The sequence below is a fragment of the Tachypleus tridentatus genome, chromosome 2 (genome assembly GCF_004210375.1).
Source record: "Tachypleus tridentatus isolate NWPU-2018 chromosome 2, ASM421037v1, whole genome shotgun sequence".
NCBI lineage: Eukaryota > Metazoa > Arthropoda > Merostomata > Xiphosura > Limulidae > Tachypleus > Tachypleus tridentatus.
In genome coordinates, this window is record NC_134826.1 from 88,656,067 (window position 1) to 88,670,834 (window position 14,768).

Here is a 14,768-nt window from a genome sequence, read left to right on the forward strand (position 1 = left end):
CTTCTGTACGTCAGTGAAGTTTAATGCCACATACATATGATTATATTAAGAGTGTACAGTTTGAAGTAATAAATAAAGTTAAGCCGACTGAGCTTTGTAAAAACTATAGAGCTAATGAAATGTTTAATTCAGATTTGGCGCTATCTGTCAAGCTCGTTTCAAATGAATAAAATGTAATAATAATCCTTTTGATCATTTCCTTCCCTTTATCGTTATGACAGTATGTTAGTTAATAAGAATGTAGTTTAAGTTTCTTTAATAAATATACATTCACAGAAATGTCACTTGATTATTAAATTTCCGCAAAAAGTAACATACTTAAATTTTAACACAGGTTGTGTGTGTGTCTTCTTTAAGGGAATGAAAATCTAAGAGTTAAACAGGCAAGAAAGATTCTAAAGCAAATGCCAAATTTGGTGACGATGAACCCACTTTTTCGGAAATGAACGTTTGGAGACGTCTTGACTGATGATGACGTAATCTTGTCAAAAGGTCTTACACTTACAATAAAGTCTTCTTCATTGCTTGGTAAAACTGCCTTCAAACTTTTAAATGTCTAATTTATTGCACTCTTTTTTTTAAAGAATGCTTTAAGAAGTTTTAGCTTAAAGGTAAACACGAGATTTTGTATTTTACGTATGATGAATATATAATTTATTTTTTTATTTTAACCTATTATCACTTTGGTTTCAAAATTGAATTATAATAGCAAATTTTATGCTACCATTCTTTTAAAAAGGGAAGTAAATGTAAGATAAAAATATTCTTTGAAATTATAATTGCCTATGAAATTTCATACGGTCAAAAAGGAGCCTTTTTCAGTTTTTCTTGTCTTGGAAATATTTTCCGTTAAAAATATATTTCTACGCTACTTTCATTTTTACAGAGGACGCTTTTCTAACCTTGTGGGACGAATAAATTTTGGATAAAATATCAATATGGGTTTTGGAGATTATCCAGCCGAATATAATCCTAAGGTTCATGGCCCATATGATCCAGCAAGATATTATGGCAAAGGTAACAATAATTGTAATTGCAGTATTATGTATGTTAGTATCTTAAATGTTGTTAATGTATAATAATAATTACTGCATAGTCTGAGGATTAGACCTCTTCTGAGATCACCCTGTACCGTGTATGCTCCACATTTCATTAACATCTTGTCGATTGTATTTATAAACTATTCCTTTTTTTTTTTTTCCTCTACATCTCCTATGCACAACAAGAAACCCTTGGTTCTTCGAGACTGTCCTTTCACACTTGTCCGTACGAAATATTTAAACCAATTTTTACAGGTTTAGAAAATCGCGGATTCCCGTATCAGATTTTTATAGTGTTGGCCCCTACTTTTGCTAAAAGGCGATTTATACATATCATTTGAAACTAAACTACTCATCCAAACTATTCATAAAAGTTTTGTTTTTCATATCTTAAAGAAAAATTTGTGCCCTCTACCATAGTCTGGTGGTACTTCATCAGAATTTATGAATTTCAATCTTAATTTGATGTTCTCTCAAACTCTCCTTCTTCTGTGAAAATATTTAGAGATATTTCAGCTTTTCCAAAAGTAAACTTGGGCATGAATGTTCTTTTAAAGAAATCATAAACTTTATTTTTTCTATGGCCTTTATCAAAGCTTTAAAACTCTTTACAAATTTTCCACTATCTGATTGATTACTAGTATCACCACAGTGACAAAGTCCAGTAAATATAGTTTTTTTTTTCTCATAATTTCTACTTTCATTTTTCTTCTTTACCTTCTCAGTTGTTGCCCTTTGCACTCTTTCTTCTTTTTCATGACCTAAAATTCTTCCAGAATTTTTAAAAGAAAAATTGTTCTTATCCCTTTTCTGATACCTATTCAAAATATTTTCTCCTGCCTGAAGTCATCTTCTTAGCTTTCTTATTGCTATCCACCAGCTCAATATTCTTTCTTAAATACAGTTATTAAAGTTGAAGATGTATTTCCAAATGAAGTCTAGTTAGTACCTTGTATTGATCCAATGGTTCTCCTTTAACTTTTATGTAATATTTTCTGTATACAAACATCCAGTTTGTCTTATTGGTCACTTTTATACATTGTCTAGAAGATTTTAGAGATATTTTTCTTTATCAATTTTAACTAATTTTCCCAGGAAAATTGCATGAATAATTAGTATTATGAACAACTTATTTCCTTAAGACTAAAATTTATCTATATTATATATTGGTCAACAAGTTTGCTCTGTTGTTTCATTCACTAATGTAGGATAAATAGCATCTAGTCCAGTGCCTTGTTTTATTTCATGTTTTTCAATCATGCCAGCTCCATTCTAACCTGAACTGTTTTTGAGGATGTTGGATATTCTTTTGCAAGGAGATATACATAATGAATTTATCCTGTGTCTTAACCTAGTAAAATCTAATGAGAAAAACAAAAGCCTTTGTCTTCATTTTTTTGAAGCCAATTCCCATTTTAACATTTTTTTTCCCCTTTGATGTATTTAAAATAACTATCTTGTGTGGTTGATCTTCATTGATGTTCGTAGTATATTTTATCAAAGTCTACCTCTTCCATTCTAACAAACATTTGGAATTTTTTAAAATATTGTAATAGTTTTGATCAATCTTCAATAACATTTTCTGTTTAAGTTATTTGTACTCAAGATAAGTTTTTTCCTAACCCTAAAATTTTTGCTTTGTGTTTTGTGGTAATCTTGCCTTTTTAAAGGTTTTCCCACTTCAGACAATCAAGAACCTTTTGAAGTTTCAGTTTACATGAAATGGTAGCTTTTTCATGCCATCGTCTTTACTTCCTGATTACAAACAACCCCCATCAGTATTTTTGAAGTTGAAATCGCATATAATCAACAAAGTATGTTAGTTTATTAAGACTGTCCAAACCACTTCAAAAAACAAAACTTAAATCCAACCTTGATAACTTTAGCTTACTGTATCTACCTCTTCTGAAGGCAACTCATTCAAACAGTTTACCATCTTCCTAAAAAAGTAAAACTTTTAAACTGAAGATGACTTTTTTTTTTTTTCCCCACCAAATTTTATGTATAAAAAGGATGAAGTGTCAGTGCTGTTGATTCCCTCTAACAATCTTGGACATGTTGGTCAGATTCCCTGTAGTTTTTCTTTGTCGGTGCAAAACAATTTTGGAGATCTTAAGCTGTTCTTGTAAGACAACCTTTACATCAGAGGTCTTATCTCTGTACCCTCCTTTGAACCCTTCAGGATCCTCAAGGAAGAGAACCCAACATGAAATACAGTTGAAGCTGGACAGTTAACTCTGTTATCAGTTAGTGTCATGTAAAAGAATTAACATCAAGAAAATAACTAACCAAAATTCTTTTTTTTTATTATTATTACTTCTTTTTCTTGTTTTATTATTATTCCAGCTGTTAATTAACTAAAATTGTAACTAAAGTGACTGATGTCTCCAAAATAACTAATTATCATCAGGTTTAATTATTTCAACTATCCATGTAAATGTTTTTGAGCTGTTTTTGTAAAAATATAATGTAACATAATGTTTAAGAACAACAAGAGGTCTACTGGTCCATCTAGGCTGTCTCATTCTTTAAATTAAACTAAATTTATTAAAGTATTAAAGTAAAAACCCCTCAAATCCAGCCCTTGCCATTCATATAGTTATCAAGCATTTTCTTTAACTCACTTAAATTTACTGCTTCCATAACACCCAAATGCAACCAGTTCCAGATGTCAACCACCCTGTTAGAAAAATAACAGTGTTAGCTGTAGATTATTCTACTCTACCAAAATTTGTCCCCTAGCCCTACTATTCTTGCTGCTAAGTAGGAAAAAAAAATGGATGTATTAACACCATAATTTCCCTTAACAATCTTAAACACCTCAGTCAGATCTCCTCTAACTCTTCTTTTTTCAAGAGAAAACAATTTCTTAACCTCTTCACCCTATGACAACTTTTCTCTTGTAGCAGACATAATCTGAACACTTTATAACAATTTGATGCATTTCCTAATTTAGTAAAACTTCCTAAAAATAAGCTTTCATTCTTTCTTCTTTCCATGTAATTTGATGTCAACTAAAATTTGGTAGCAAATATAATTTTAACTTCTGATGATCGGAGCATTCGACTTAAATGAAACATTGATAATTATTTTGGAATGGGCGATTGCAATAATTTATTTTGAAATTATAGACTATAATTAATTTAATTCACTAAAATTAACAAGCATGATGAGTTTGGTCTTATGTTTAGATAAATATTGACCACAGGAAACAGTTTTTTTTCTTTATGAAGTATTTTTCTTGTTTGAAAAGCAGATGCACCATATGTACATAATTATGTTGGAATTAACAGTAGTTTTGTAAATAGATGATAATCTTTAAATTGAAAAATGAACATTTGTAAGGCCTACATCTGTTTCTCTCCAACAATGCCCAAAATTGAATGTCTATACAGTGGTGATGCTAGTAGATGGCAGTGCTAATGGAAAGTGACTCAGCCTATCAGTCATTGGGTCATCCATCTGCACAAAGACTGTTTAATAGTTTGATTTTAGTTTTCTTAGTTAGGCTTGCAAGAGTGGAACACAAGATTGTGATATTGCCATCTCTAAATACATTTGTCATGGTTGTTGCCTCAGTGAAAAACAATGTAATGAAATGTGTGTGCAGCATCCGTGCAGGAAATCATACCCCATGTTTTAGCTTTATGGGTCCACAATCTTGTTGCTGACCTCCCAGGAAATTTGCATGATTTTTATTAAAATAGAATATGCAGATATGCCTACATAAACCTTCAGTATGTAAATAGATTTTTCCCTCACATGTGACTTGATATGTGGTTAGAGTTGTATTATTTAGAATTCTTAATGTGTTAACTTGTCATTTTGTGTTTAATTACAGCTGATATTCCCTTTGGGGAGGTGAAAGTTGGGGAACTTGGCCAGTGGATATTACGACGTAACAAGTCACCGGGTGCTGTGACAGGAGTCATTAGCAGAGGTCAGTATTATTTCAATACCAATTTAGCATTGGTGTTGTCTAGAGTGGGGTTTCCCATATCTTTTGAGTTTTCAACCCCTAGACAAACTTATAAAGTTGTGGTATGACTCTCAAATTAATATTTTTTTTATAGTAAGCATAAAATAAAAGGTTTATTTTAAAATTTATTTTTGAAATATATATTTTTTCATTACTACATGAATTTATACACTGTAGAAAAGTGATGAAAGTCATTTATTTGCTGTTGGTACCAAGGATTGGGCAGTTTAGTTGTGTAGGCCAACCTTAAACTAGGGACCATTTATGATCCCTATTAACCCCAGTGTTTTATTTATCCCCAGTACAGTCTCATTGACCCCAGAAGGTTAATACCAACCATTTTTGTAAATCTTGATGTATAAGCTAGTAACTTGTGTGTCCAATGTTTGTCTTCTATGCGATGTGTATATGTATGTGTAACATGTATTTTTTAATTCTAACAACACAGTGAAATATGCATGTTTAATGATACTCAGAAAATGTTTTATAATGACCATTCATTTTACTTTTAGAACTGATTTTTTTCTTTATCTTGAAGAATTAATTTAACTTTATATAAATGATAGGATGAGATAAGAATTGTAAGGTGACACTAGCAAAATGGTAAAGAATTATTGGTAGCATTAAACCCTATAATTAGTAGTTATGGTAACATAGTCGCACAGATAAAATAAAAATGTCAATTATTTTAATTAAACTGATTAATTACCCTGGAGTTCTTACATGGAAAATTGGTCAATTTTCTTATGCCTATTCATTTCAATCAACAAAAGTACAACCTTATTGAATGTGTGGACTCCACTGTTATAAGTAATTTTTTAAAGTAACATATCATTTTAACTGCAATATTGCATAATACTGGTGACACCTGACTGTTTACTGTAAAACATAAACTACTAAATGTGCATGAATATTTGGAAAGCCAACAGTTCCCAACCTGGAAACTATAAAATAAAATTGTCATTGGATTTTTTGGTGATTTTAAAAATGATTGCAGACATCTTTTATAAGATATGGAAGTCAACTTAAGCCACAATAAACTACAAAAAATATTTTGTTTCCAAATTATAACAAGTGGTCATTTTGTCCATCAAGGCTCTCTCATTTTCTGAAACATTATATGGAAATCCCTTATCTTGTATGAATTTATTGATTTTGAAAGTAAATTAATTATAGTACTGGAAGGCTAGTTATTGTCAGTTATGTCTTTTTAATCTTCCAAAAGTAAATCATAAATACTGAAAGTTTGGACAGTTGTGGAAATAACAAAAGTACAGGCATTGCTGTGTAGTAAATACAGATAAAATCATACAATTTAATGAGTGCATGTATTGATTAAAATCGTACAGTGGAGCGCAGTTAAGCCGCGGTATTTGGGGGGTCAACCTGCTTAACCGCGGCTTAAACCTTTGTGACTGAAAAGCCGAAGTCGCCAACAGCTCTGCCGAGGAGCCTCATCAGGGCCATTGCGTGATCATTATATCGGATTATCGAATTAAAAATAATACTTTAATTATTGATCACTTTTTTCACAGATTTACCACGGATTAACTTTAATGTATGGAGAGGTGTTATTCGGTAACAATGGCAGCCTCCATAAAGCTGACATAGAGAGCGGATAAGGTAGATCAACTGTCGATTTCTATTGTAATATATTTTATTTATTTCCCAAATTAAAGCAAATCCTTTTTAACTATCCCCTTGAAGTTATAAAGCCAGGATTAAATTTGTAAGCCGCGTTTTTACACGTTGTTAAATTAGAGGTGAGCTGCGATAATCCTCGCTCACAAGACTTGCTACAGCGGCTTAAGCGATTTCGCGGTTTACTGGTCTGCTGCTTAATGGCGCTCCACTGTATTACCTTTGAGGTTATCCGTAATGTTGGTGCGCACTATTTTATTTTTAAAAATCTGGGGAATTACATTACAAACTTCTGATTAGAGTGAGGTCAGTGCTTTGAGTGAAACTAAAAATCAATACAGCTAATTAACCATATTATTCTTATGTTCCTCTTTATGACATTTAAGTGTGCACTGTTTCCATCAGTTGGCTACCTACACTGTTAATGGTCACTAATATTAGCCATACTATTTTTAAATAACATATAAATAATTTCATATTTTAAGATTTTGTTTTTGAACTGATTACCCAACTTTTTGTTCCATTAGTAGAACATTGTGCATTCTCATGTAGAGTTTACTGGGGAACAAAAAAAAAACTTAAAAAAACAACAACTTTTTCTTATATTAGCTTGGTGGCGCTGGCAACACAAGTACATTCAACCGAAACATGCAGGTCTTGCAGGAATTATTCAGTTATGCTTGGGATGCATTGGCTTTTTCTACGTTATTAACTACCCCAAGCTACGTAAGTACAGTTTTTACATCAGAAATGTTTAATTTTAAGTTGTGTAACTTTTCCAAGGTGCTAAAAAGGTAAGACTTGTAGCTTAAGTGTATTTCAACTATTCATTGTGGGAATATCATTCTATTTGAAGAATAAGTGAGCACCATTACAAATGGTGGAACTTTTATTATCCATCCAGAAGAACAAAATTAAAATTCTACTTTAAGTGTAACAGTAAGTAATACCTCGTACAAACAGTAAAAAAAATAACTCTGCAGGATGTGTACTGCTTCATTTTATTAATGTGTTGTAAAACTAATTCTGTATCCCACCTGGTTCCTAATTCACACCACTACATCTTGTTAAGCATAACTTGTTGGGCTCAACCTCTGTTGTGGGCAATCCAAAGATGGCAAGTTGTGTAGATTTATATGTAATTACAAAAGAAGTTACTTAGTTATCCACTAAATATTTTTTTATGCTCCTGCAGGCCACCACAGGAACTACAAATACCACTGGTGAGAATTGTGGTCATAGAATGGTTAGAGAGGAACTGAAGACCATCTCCCAGTGAAAAAAAATTAAAAGCCAGAAGGATATTTGAGGGAAATAAACATTTTGAAATTATTAGTGTTTGAAGTATTGTTGTATAACACAGCTATATATGTAGAAAACTAAGATAATTAAAAGTAGGTTCAATTAGTAATTGTTAACATTTTCTGTAGTTTTATTTTTTTTACTAAATTCGTTTTGAAACAAAAAAGCTAAATTTTTATTTTCGTTTTTTTTTCAGTATTTAGGAAAAAACTGAAGTTTCTGGTCAGTAGTTATGGTGTATTGAAAAACCTTTTAGCTAGTGAAAAGTAAAACATTTTAATAAATATGATTTGGTACCTAACTCATTAAAGCATTACAGGCTGGCAATAAATAATGGGGGTACAGTACCCACATACCTGTCATGATTTTAAAATGCTTTCATCATTTTTTGTGGCAATGACACATAGTTAGATCTGGATTTCAGTTGAGTATGTAACAAATTGTATCTAATAACTATTTCTAAAGTTTCCTAGGAAATGTTTTTATTAGCCTTGTAGTTCTAGTAACCTTCCACTAAGTGTACTCAATAATAGACAACATTCTGAGCTACTAGTATGTTGTGATGTTTTGACAGTTTTTTAAGCCGATATTTCGGTGAATGAAAATGTTATATGACAAGTTAGAAAGAGTTGCTGATTTTATATCCATAGAATAGAATTTTTTTGTAACAGTTACTAGATGAGGTTTAGTTTGTTTGATGTAAGTCAATTTTAAGGTAGATTAGAATGGACTGCAAAATATTGTTTTGGATATGTAATAGTTTCTATTGGCTTGGGTTTGTTATCCCACCTACAAAATCTTTGAAGATTACTCCCTTATCTTCAACTAAACTTGGCAATTATTTTATCCTAGTGGAAAGTTTCAAATGACAATACACATTGAATAAATCAAATGCTTTATTGAAATGCATGTAAAAACCATAATACAAACTTGTTTTTTTACATACAAAAAATTTTTATATTGGCAGTTATCAAAGATGACATCAGTAGACTCAAATTTATAACTTAACACATTAACTTTCTCAAACTTTTATTACAACTTCATAGCATAAAATCTGATGGAGAGAGAGCACTATAGAATTAGAACAATTAGATTTTTTTCTAACATTTCTGTATACTTGTCATAAAATGCATGCACTATTTACTTAGATATTTAAGTTTGGCTGTTTTGGAAAGAAATTGGGGTCAGAACTGTGAAGTTGTCTGCAATCATTTTTATTTTGGGGTCTTTAGCTTAATGCTGCCAACTCAGTCATACAATATTTTACAAAGGATTAAAAAGTTAAATATAATTTTCCTAAAAAAAAAGTTCTTTACTTCACTCGCATAGTTATAGTAACAAAAGTTTCATAAAACAAAAGGGGAGATGGTACCATGATCATTGCTGTAACATTTCTCTTGGATGTACACGTATCATTGATAATCACTGATGGACTAAATGCCAGATTTTTTTTTACTTCATCACAGGTTCCTTTTGTTATAAATTTTAATTGTTAATTTTGTATCATTCTAATACAGCTATATAACATTGACATGTGAAATGATCAAACTTTACACAGTGGTACTCCATGTGTTTCTTTGAGATTAATTTATGAAGTTTTTATCAAGAATGATAATTTTAATTCCATTATTATACTGAATAAGGGGTGTATGCTCAGACAGCTTTACTCTCTGTATGTATGTCCTTACCTAAACAGTAGTATCTGAAATGAACAATTAATTCAACTCCATTCCTTATTTTCTGATAAAATAATCAAAAGTAGTGTTACTGAAAGTTATTTTCATTTATTTCATCTGTCTAAGTAACTAAAAATAGTGTTCTTATAAGTTTTCATTATATTTAATTGATTTGGGCCACAATTCCTGAAAATAAGGAAATAAAGTTGGTGTTTCCCATTATTACAATTTATTATTCCAGCTGTTAGTTAAATGAAATGTATTATAAACTCAGTGACTAATCATATTCAACCAACAGCCTAACTATATTACCTGTACAATGTTGAACTTGTACTAAAAAGTACATACATATGTTAACTTAGTTTTAAAATGTGATACCTACGTTATGTTACAACTTTTTCACAAAGAATTAATTTTGAATGTAAAAAATGAACTTTAATGGTTTCTTTCAAGCTCTATAACATGTTAAATGAAAACAGACATTAATTATATCTCACCAACAGCTTTTTAAATCTATTTACATGCATTAATTAAAACAAAAATTCAGAACTCCAAGTCCTGAACCAAATATTAGTTGCACTTTACTGAACTGTTATGGGCACAAAGAAAGAAGACAGCATCCTACGTCCATGTGTTCAATGTTGTAGCATGATTGGTCCTTGACAAAACGTTCATCAGTCTGTGTGATGATAGAACACATCTGTCAGCAAGAAACTGGATATTTCTTTTCAGAAGTATCATTTCACAATAACGCACATTTTTTCTTCTTACTTGGCTTGGGTTGAGGGCATAGAACAGCTCTAATTGCTTCATCAAAGACATTCTTCAAACCTTTTTGGGTCAGTGCTGAACACTCAAGGTACTTGAGGGCTCCCACCTCCTTAGCCATAGCCAACCCTTGAGGATAGGTGAGGGTGTTAAGTTTACGGTCTTTCAACTTGTTGATGGTGTCTTTGTCATCTTGTAGGTCTAACTTGGTACCTACCAAAATTATGGGTGTATTGGGGCAATGGTGGGCAATCTCTGGATACCACTGATGTAAAGGTTTAATTAAGTCATTGTAAAAGTAGATCTCTTCTATGTTACTAAATACAATCTTAAGCACATATATTCTGGTGAACTGTTCTATTAGTTTTTTAATGGCAAGGAACTCGCCTTCAGATTTAAAACAAGTCACAGAATAAATATTTGACAAACCAAACCTGAGTTAGTTAACTTGCTCAGCTAATTGTATTTACTACTTTGGAAATCCTCAATAATTACAACTGGATGCCAATAAACAAACATCATTTTGTAGTTATACAACATTTAATTAACTCTTAGTTGCAGTTTGCTAACAAAAATTGAAAGGAAAAAAACAAAACTGACTTTTGCTTCTGTTTTTATTTAAATAACTTGTAGATACCTCACACAGAAAAAAAACTTTGTGGTTTCAAATATGAATTGCTTGTGCTAAAATAAGAAGTAATGCATTTATTCTCTAACAGAAGTGTCATTTTTGTTTTAAATAAAAAAAAAATAGTATTTTATATCTGGATTACTCAAATTACAAAACCAAAATATATTGAAATTCTGCTCAATAATTTGTTTTTGTAGTTAAACAAACAAATAACTGATAATTCACCTTTGCTCTGACATTCTCAAATGATGCAGGGTTCACAAGAGAAAAACAAATTAGGAAGACATCCTAAAGGGGAAAAAGGTTTAGTGAATAATCTACTTACATTTTATGTCCTGTTGAAACTATATTATTTATGCATTAAAAAAAGAACAAAACATGTAAAGTTTTACCCAAATAGGATCAGTTCATAATGTAGGTGTCGTTAAATTATCAACACTACATATCGTTACACACATTGGCTTTCCATACCACACAACAAGAGAAGTGTGGTTCCTTAATACTACACTTAAAAGTTGACTCTGTTCCACGATGCAATATTTAATTCGAAGAATGGTTTGGATAAAGATAATTAACAAGACAGATTAATTGAAAACTAATACCTCATGGGAGAGAGAAAGAAATTAAAGGACTAAAATATTTGATAAATAATATGATGTTGCAAGGATCAGCAATAAACCACTCAGTATTTACAAGGTTGACAATCTGTATTTGAAATTATAATTTTTGTGTATTTTTCAAATTTGGTATGAATTTCCAGATAGTACAAAATTTAAATGCTTTTGTATACAAACTTGCAAATGTCAAGAATTGTGCATCTACCCACAAATGAAAGGGATCTTTGAGAGGTTGGACCAGGTACGGGAATTGTTATTATTAAAGTACGCGTTTAAAACATGCTTACTGTCTGAGGGTAAGACAGTGGCCTTAGTCTGTCATAGTCTTCTTGTCCTGCTGTGTCCCACAAACCGAGATTGATTGGTTTGCCGTCCACCATAACATTGGCAGAGTAATTATCAAACCTGCAATCAGTCTTCATTTGTTACACATCATTTTGATTATAATAAGACCAAGAAATAATGAGAATGATTCACATAAACTGTCACAATCTCCTGTGTAAAACAATATTTGAAAGTTAATAATAATAAAAGAATAAAATAAATACATTTAACATGTACTATTAATGGAGTACATTCAACTTCTCTACTAGCAAACAATATTTTACAGATAGGTTGTTTAACCCACAAACAATACAGTGGTATTGCACATACACATGTATATTTATTGAAATATTTGCTGTTCACTAGCTATACTTTACATTGAAAATATAATAGGGCTAATTCATGATGACAAGAAACCCACCTGAATTAAAAACGTATCTCAAAATGGTTGGTATGGATATTAAAATAGAGAACAACGTTTTTGACCTTCCTAGGTCATCTTCAGGTTAACAAAGTTTGAACCTACCCGTTGCCCGGCATGTCTTACTGACAAATGAACACGGGCACTCTCATCCCTAAGACATGCTCAGCAACAGTCATCTGCAAGCTCTCTCTTTGTTAACCTATGACATATATAATTAATTACAATATTGCTTCTCCAGCTTAGAATAAGTATTAATGCTGAAACAATAGTAAAGAATTAGTCCAGGAAATTAACTGGATTCTTATATTAGTGATACTTAATATGGAAAGAGGTACTCACACTGTTGGGATGTATTCTCCTGGAAATGCATTTGTTGTGTAACTTATTAATAGACATGTTTTACCAACAGCTCTGCAAGGAAATTTTAAATTAAAAACCCAGTTAATACAATAATTATTATATAGGTAATAAGTTTCAAACAACAGATAGTGGAGCAATTTCATGTATTTTGTTTACTTATTACTGGTACTTTTGAAACTTGTTTCTTTGTTTGTTTTTTGAAATTTTACACAAGGGCTATCTGAGCTAGCCATCCCTTTTTAGCAGTGAAAGACTGGAGGGTAGACAGCTAGTTATCACCACCCACTGACAACTCTTGGGCTACTCTTTTACCAACAAATAGTGGGATTGAATGTTGCATTATAATGCCCCCATCATGACTGAAAGGGCAAGCATGTTTGGTGTGGAGGGGATTTAAATACATGACCTTCAGATTACAAGTCGAACATTCTAACCACCTGGCCATGCTGGGCTGTTGAAACATATACAAAATACAGTTGCAAACTTGAAATTTCATGAGGATATTATTGAAAAAAATGTCTGGGCATATAGTGTCCACATACATCATAAAACATTTGCACAAATTATGTTTTCTAGTTTCACTGCTTTCAGATGTTTTAAGAATACATCATCTAGATTTACAGATTCTAAACTTCTTAGTAAAACAACTGTGTTACCACCACAAAAACCTTTCTCTCTGGTAAAGAGATCTCAAGAAAATTAATTGTATTTGTATATGATAATCTTTCTAAATGTGGCATCATCCTGTAGCTATTTCATAAACAATCTCTTATAATTAACAAACATCCTTTCTTACATAAAATGACCAAAACTGCATACAATATTCCAAGTGACATCTAACCAACACCTTCTAATGAACTGATGACCTCATATGACCTTTCTAAGGAGTGAGAAGTTCATATCACATAATGATTTGTTTGAAGAACAAGGATTACTGTTGCACCTTGACCATTTAAAAAGTAGTTATTTTTGTTTTGTCTTCTTGCACTGTTTGTTTGATAGATAGAAAACACTGGGGGTGTTTCTGGGGAACAATGCATGTTCCTAAAAAATTCTCAGCTGTAGAATCCTAGCGTATACATACCAATATTTTAAAATAAGTGCCTCTAAACCTTGAACCCAAATTATATACACAAACATAAATAACTTTTCAATTAATAAATAACCACACAATAATAAATGCTACAATATTATCACATTGCTTTTGTTTACAGTAAGATACCAGTAAAACTTAACTGCTAAAATACACTTAGTATATAATATAAAAACAAATAAAAAATTACGAAATGTGAACAAACTGTGTTGACAGTCTTAAATAACCCTTTGACCACAGTAAGTCATAACAAAACCGAGGTAAAATCTATATTTTTATGCGTAATTTACATAAATACACTCGAAACATGTAATTTTTTGTGGAATTAAACAAAAGTGTAAAGTGTTACTTACCCATCTCCAACTACCACACATTTAATTGCTTGCATGTTGATTGTTGTAAAATGTCAAGTTATAACTAAAATCATTGATCACAGCAAAAACTATATTTAATCTCTCTGACGTCAAACTCAACTATTACTTATGGACATGAAATACTGAATTTATTCAACCTACAAAAGTAATGTAAATTACGTATTAGTAGAATCGCAGCTTAATTAAGCAAGAAGTCCATCCACACTACTTAGTGCAACTAGTATTCTTACAACTACAGATTTGTTACTAAAATAATATTTTAAAAAATCACGAAAACACCTGTTATTTGCACTGTAAATTATGAACTCAACATTATGCAACCTTCCTTAAGAAGAATTATACTGTAGTTTTCGAACATCTGTATTTCCATTCGGCTAACTAATAAATGTAAACCTACAACTAGAAATACTACGGTTAAAGCTACATCGTATAACACTACAAATTCAATACTTATCACTCAGACCGGAATTAAAAGGAAACCGTGACGGAAATTGGGGCGTGGATCTACAGTTCAAATTTTAGTCATGCTGTAACTTTAT

At 31.3% G+C, this 14,768-nt stretch overlaps 2 protein-coding genes across 3 annotated transcripts; one reads left to right on the plus strand and one right to left on the minus strand.

The window, feature by feature from the left end:
• The first annotated feature begins 478 nt into the window (after window positions 1–478).
• On the plus strand, window positions 479–9,866 carry ATPsynF (ATP synthase, subunit F). Its single transcript, XM_076489148.1, has 5 exons — window positions 479–611; window positions 887–1,017; window positions 4,882–4,980; window positions 7,270–7,386; window positions 7,856–9,866. The coding sequence occupies exons 2-5, from the start codon at window positions 939–941 to the stop codon at window positions 7,885–7,887; spliced, it is 327 nt and encodes a 108-aa protein (XP_076345263.1). The 5' UTR covers window positions 479–611; window positions 887–938; the 3' UTR covers window positions 7,888–9,866.
• On the minus strand, window positions 8,841–14,760 carry LOC143244457 (ras-related C3 botulinum toxin substrate 1-like). 2 transcript variants are annotated; one of them, XM_076489146.1, is made up of 5 exons: window positions 14,209–14,760; window positions 12,742–12,813; window positions 11,942–12,059; window positions 11,263–11,325; window positions 8,841–10,671 (listed from the first exon to the last, which is right to left on the minus strand). In XM_076489146.1, the coding sequence occupies exons 1-5, from the start codon at window positions 14,241–14,243 to the stop codon at window positions 10,381–10,383; spliced, it is 579 nt and encodes a 192-aa protein (XP_076345261.1). In that variant the 5' UTR covers window positions 14,244–14,760; the 3' UTR covers window positions 8,841–10,380. The 2 variants fall into 2 exon arrangements, with proteins under 2 accessions (XP_076345261.1, XP_076345262.1); XM_076489147.1 differs by lacking the exon at window positions 11,263–11,325 and having other exon boundaries at window positions 14,209–14,717.
• Window positions 14,761–14,768: the final 8 nt, after the last annotated feature.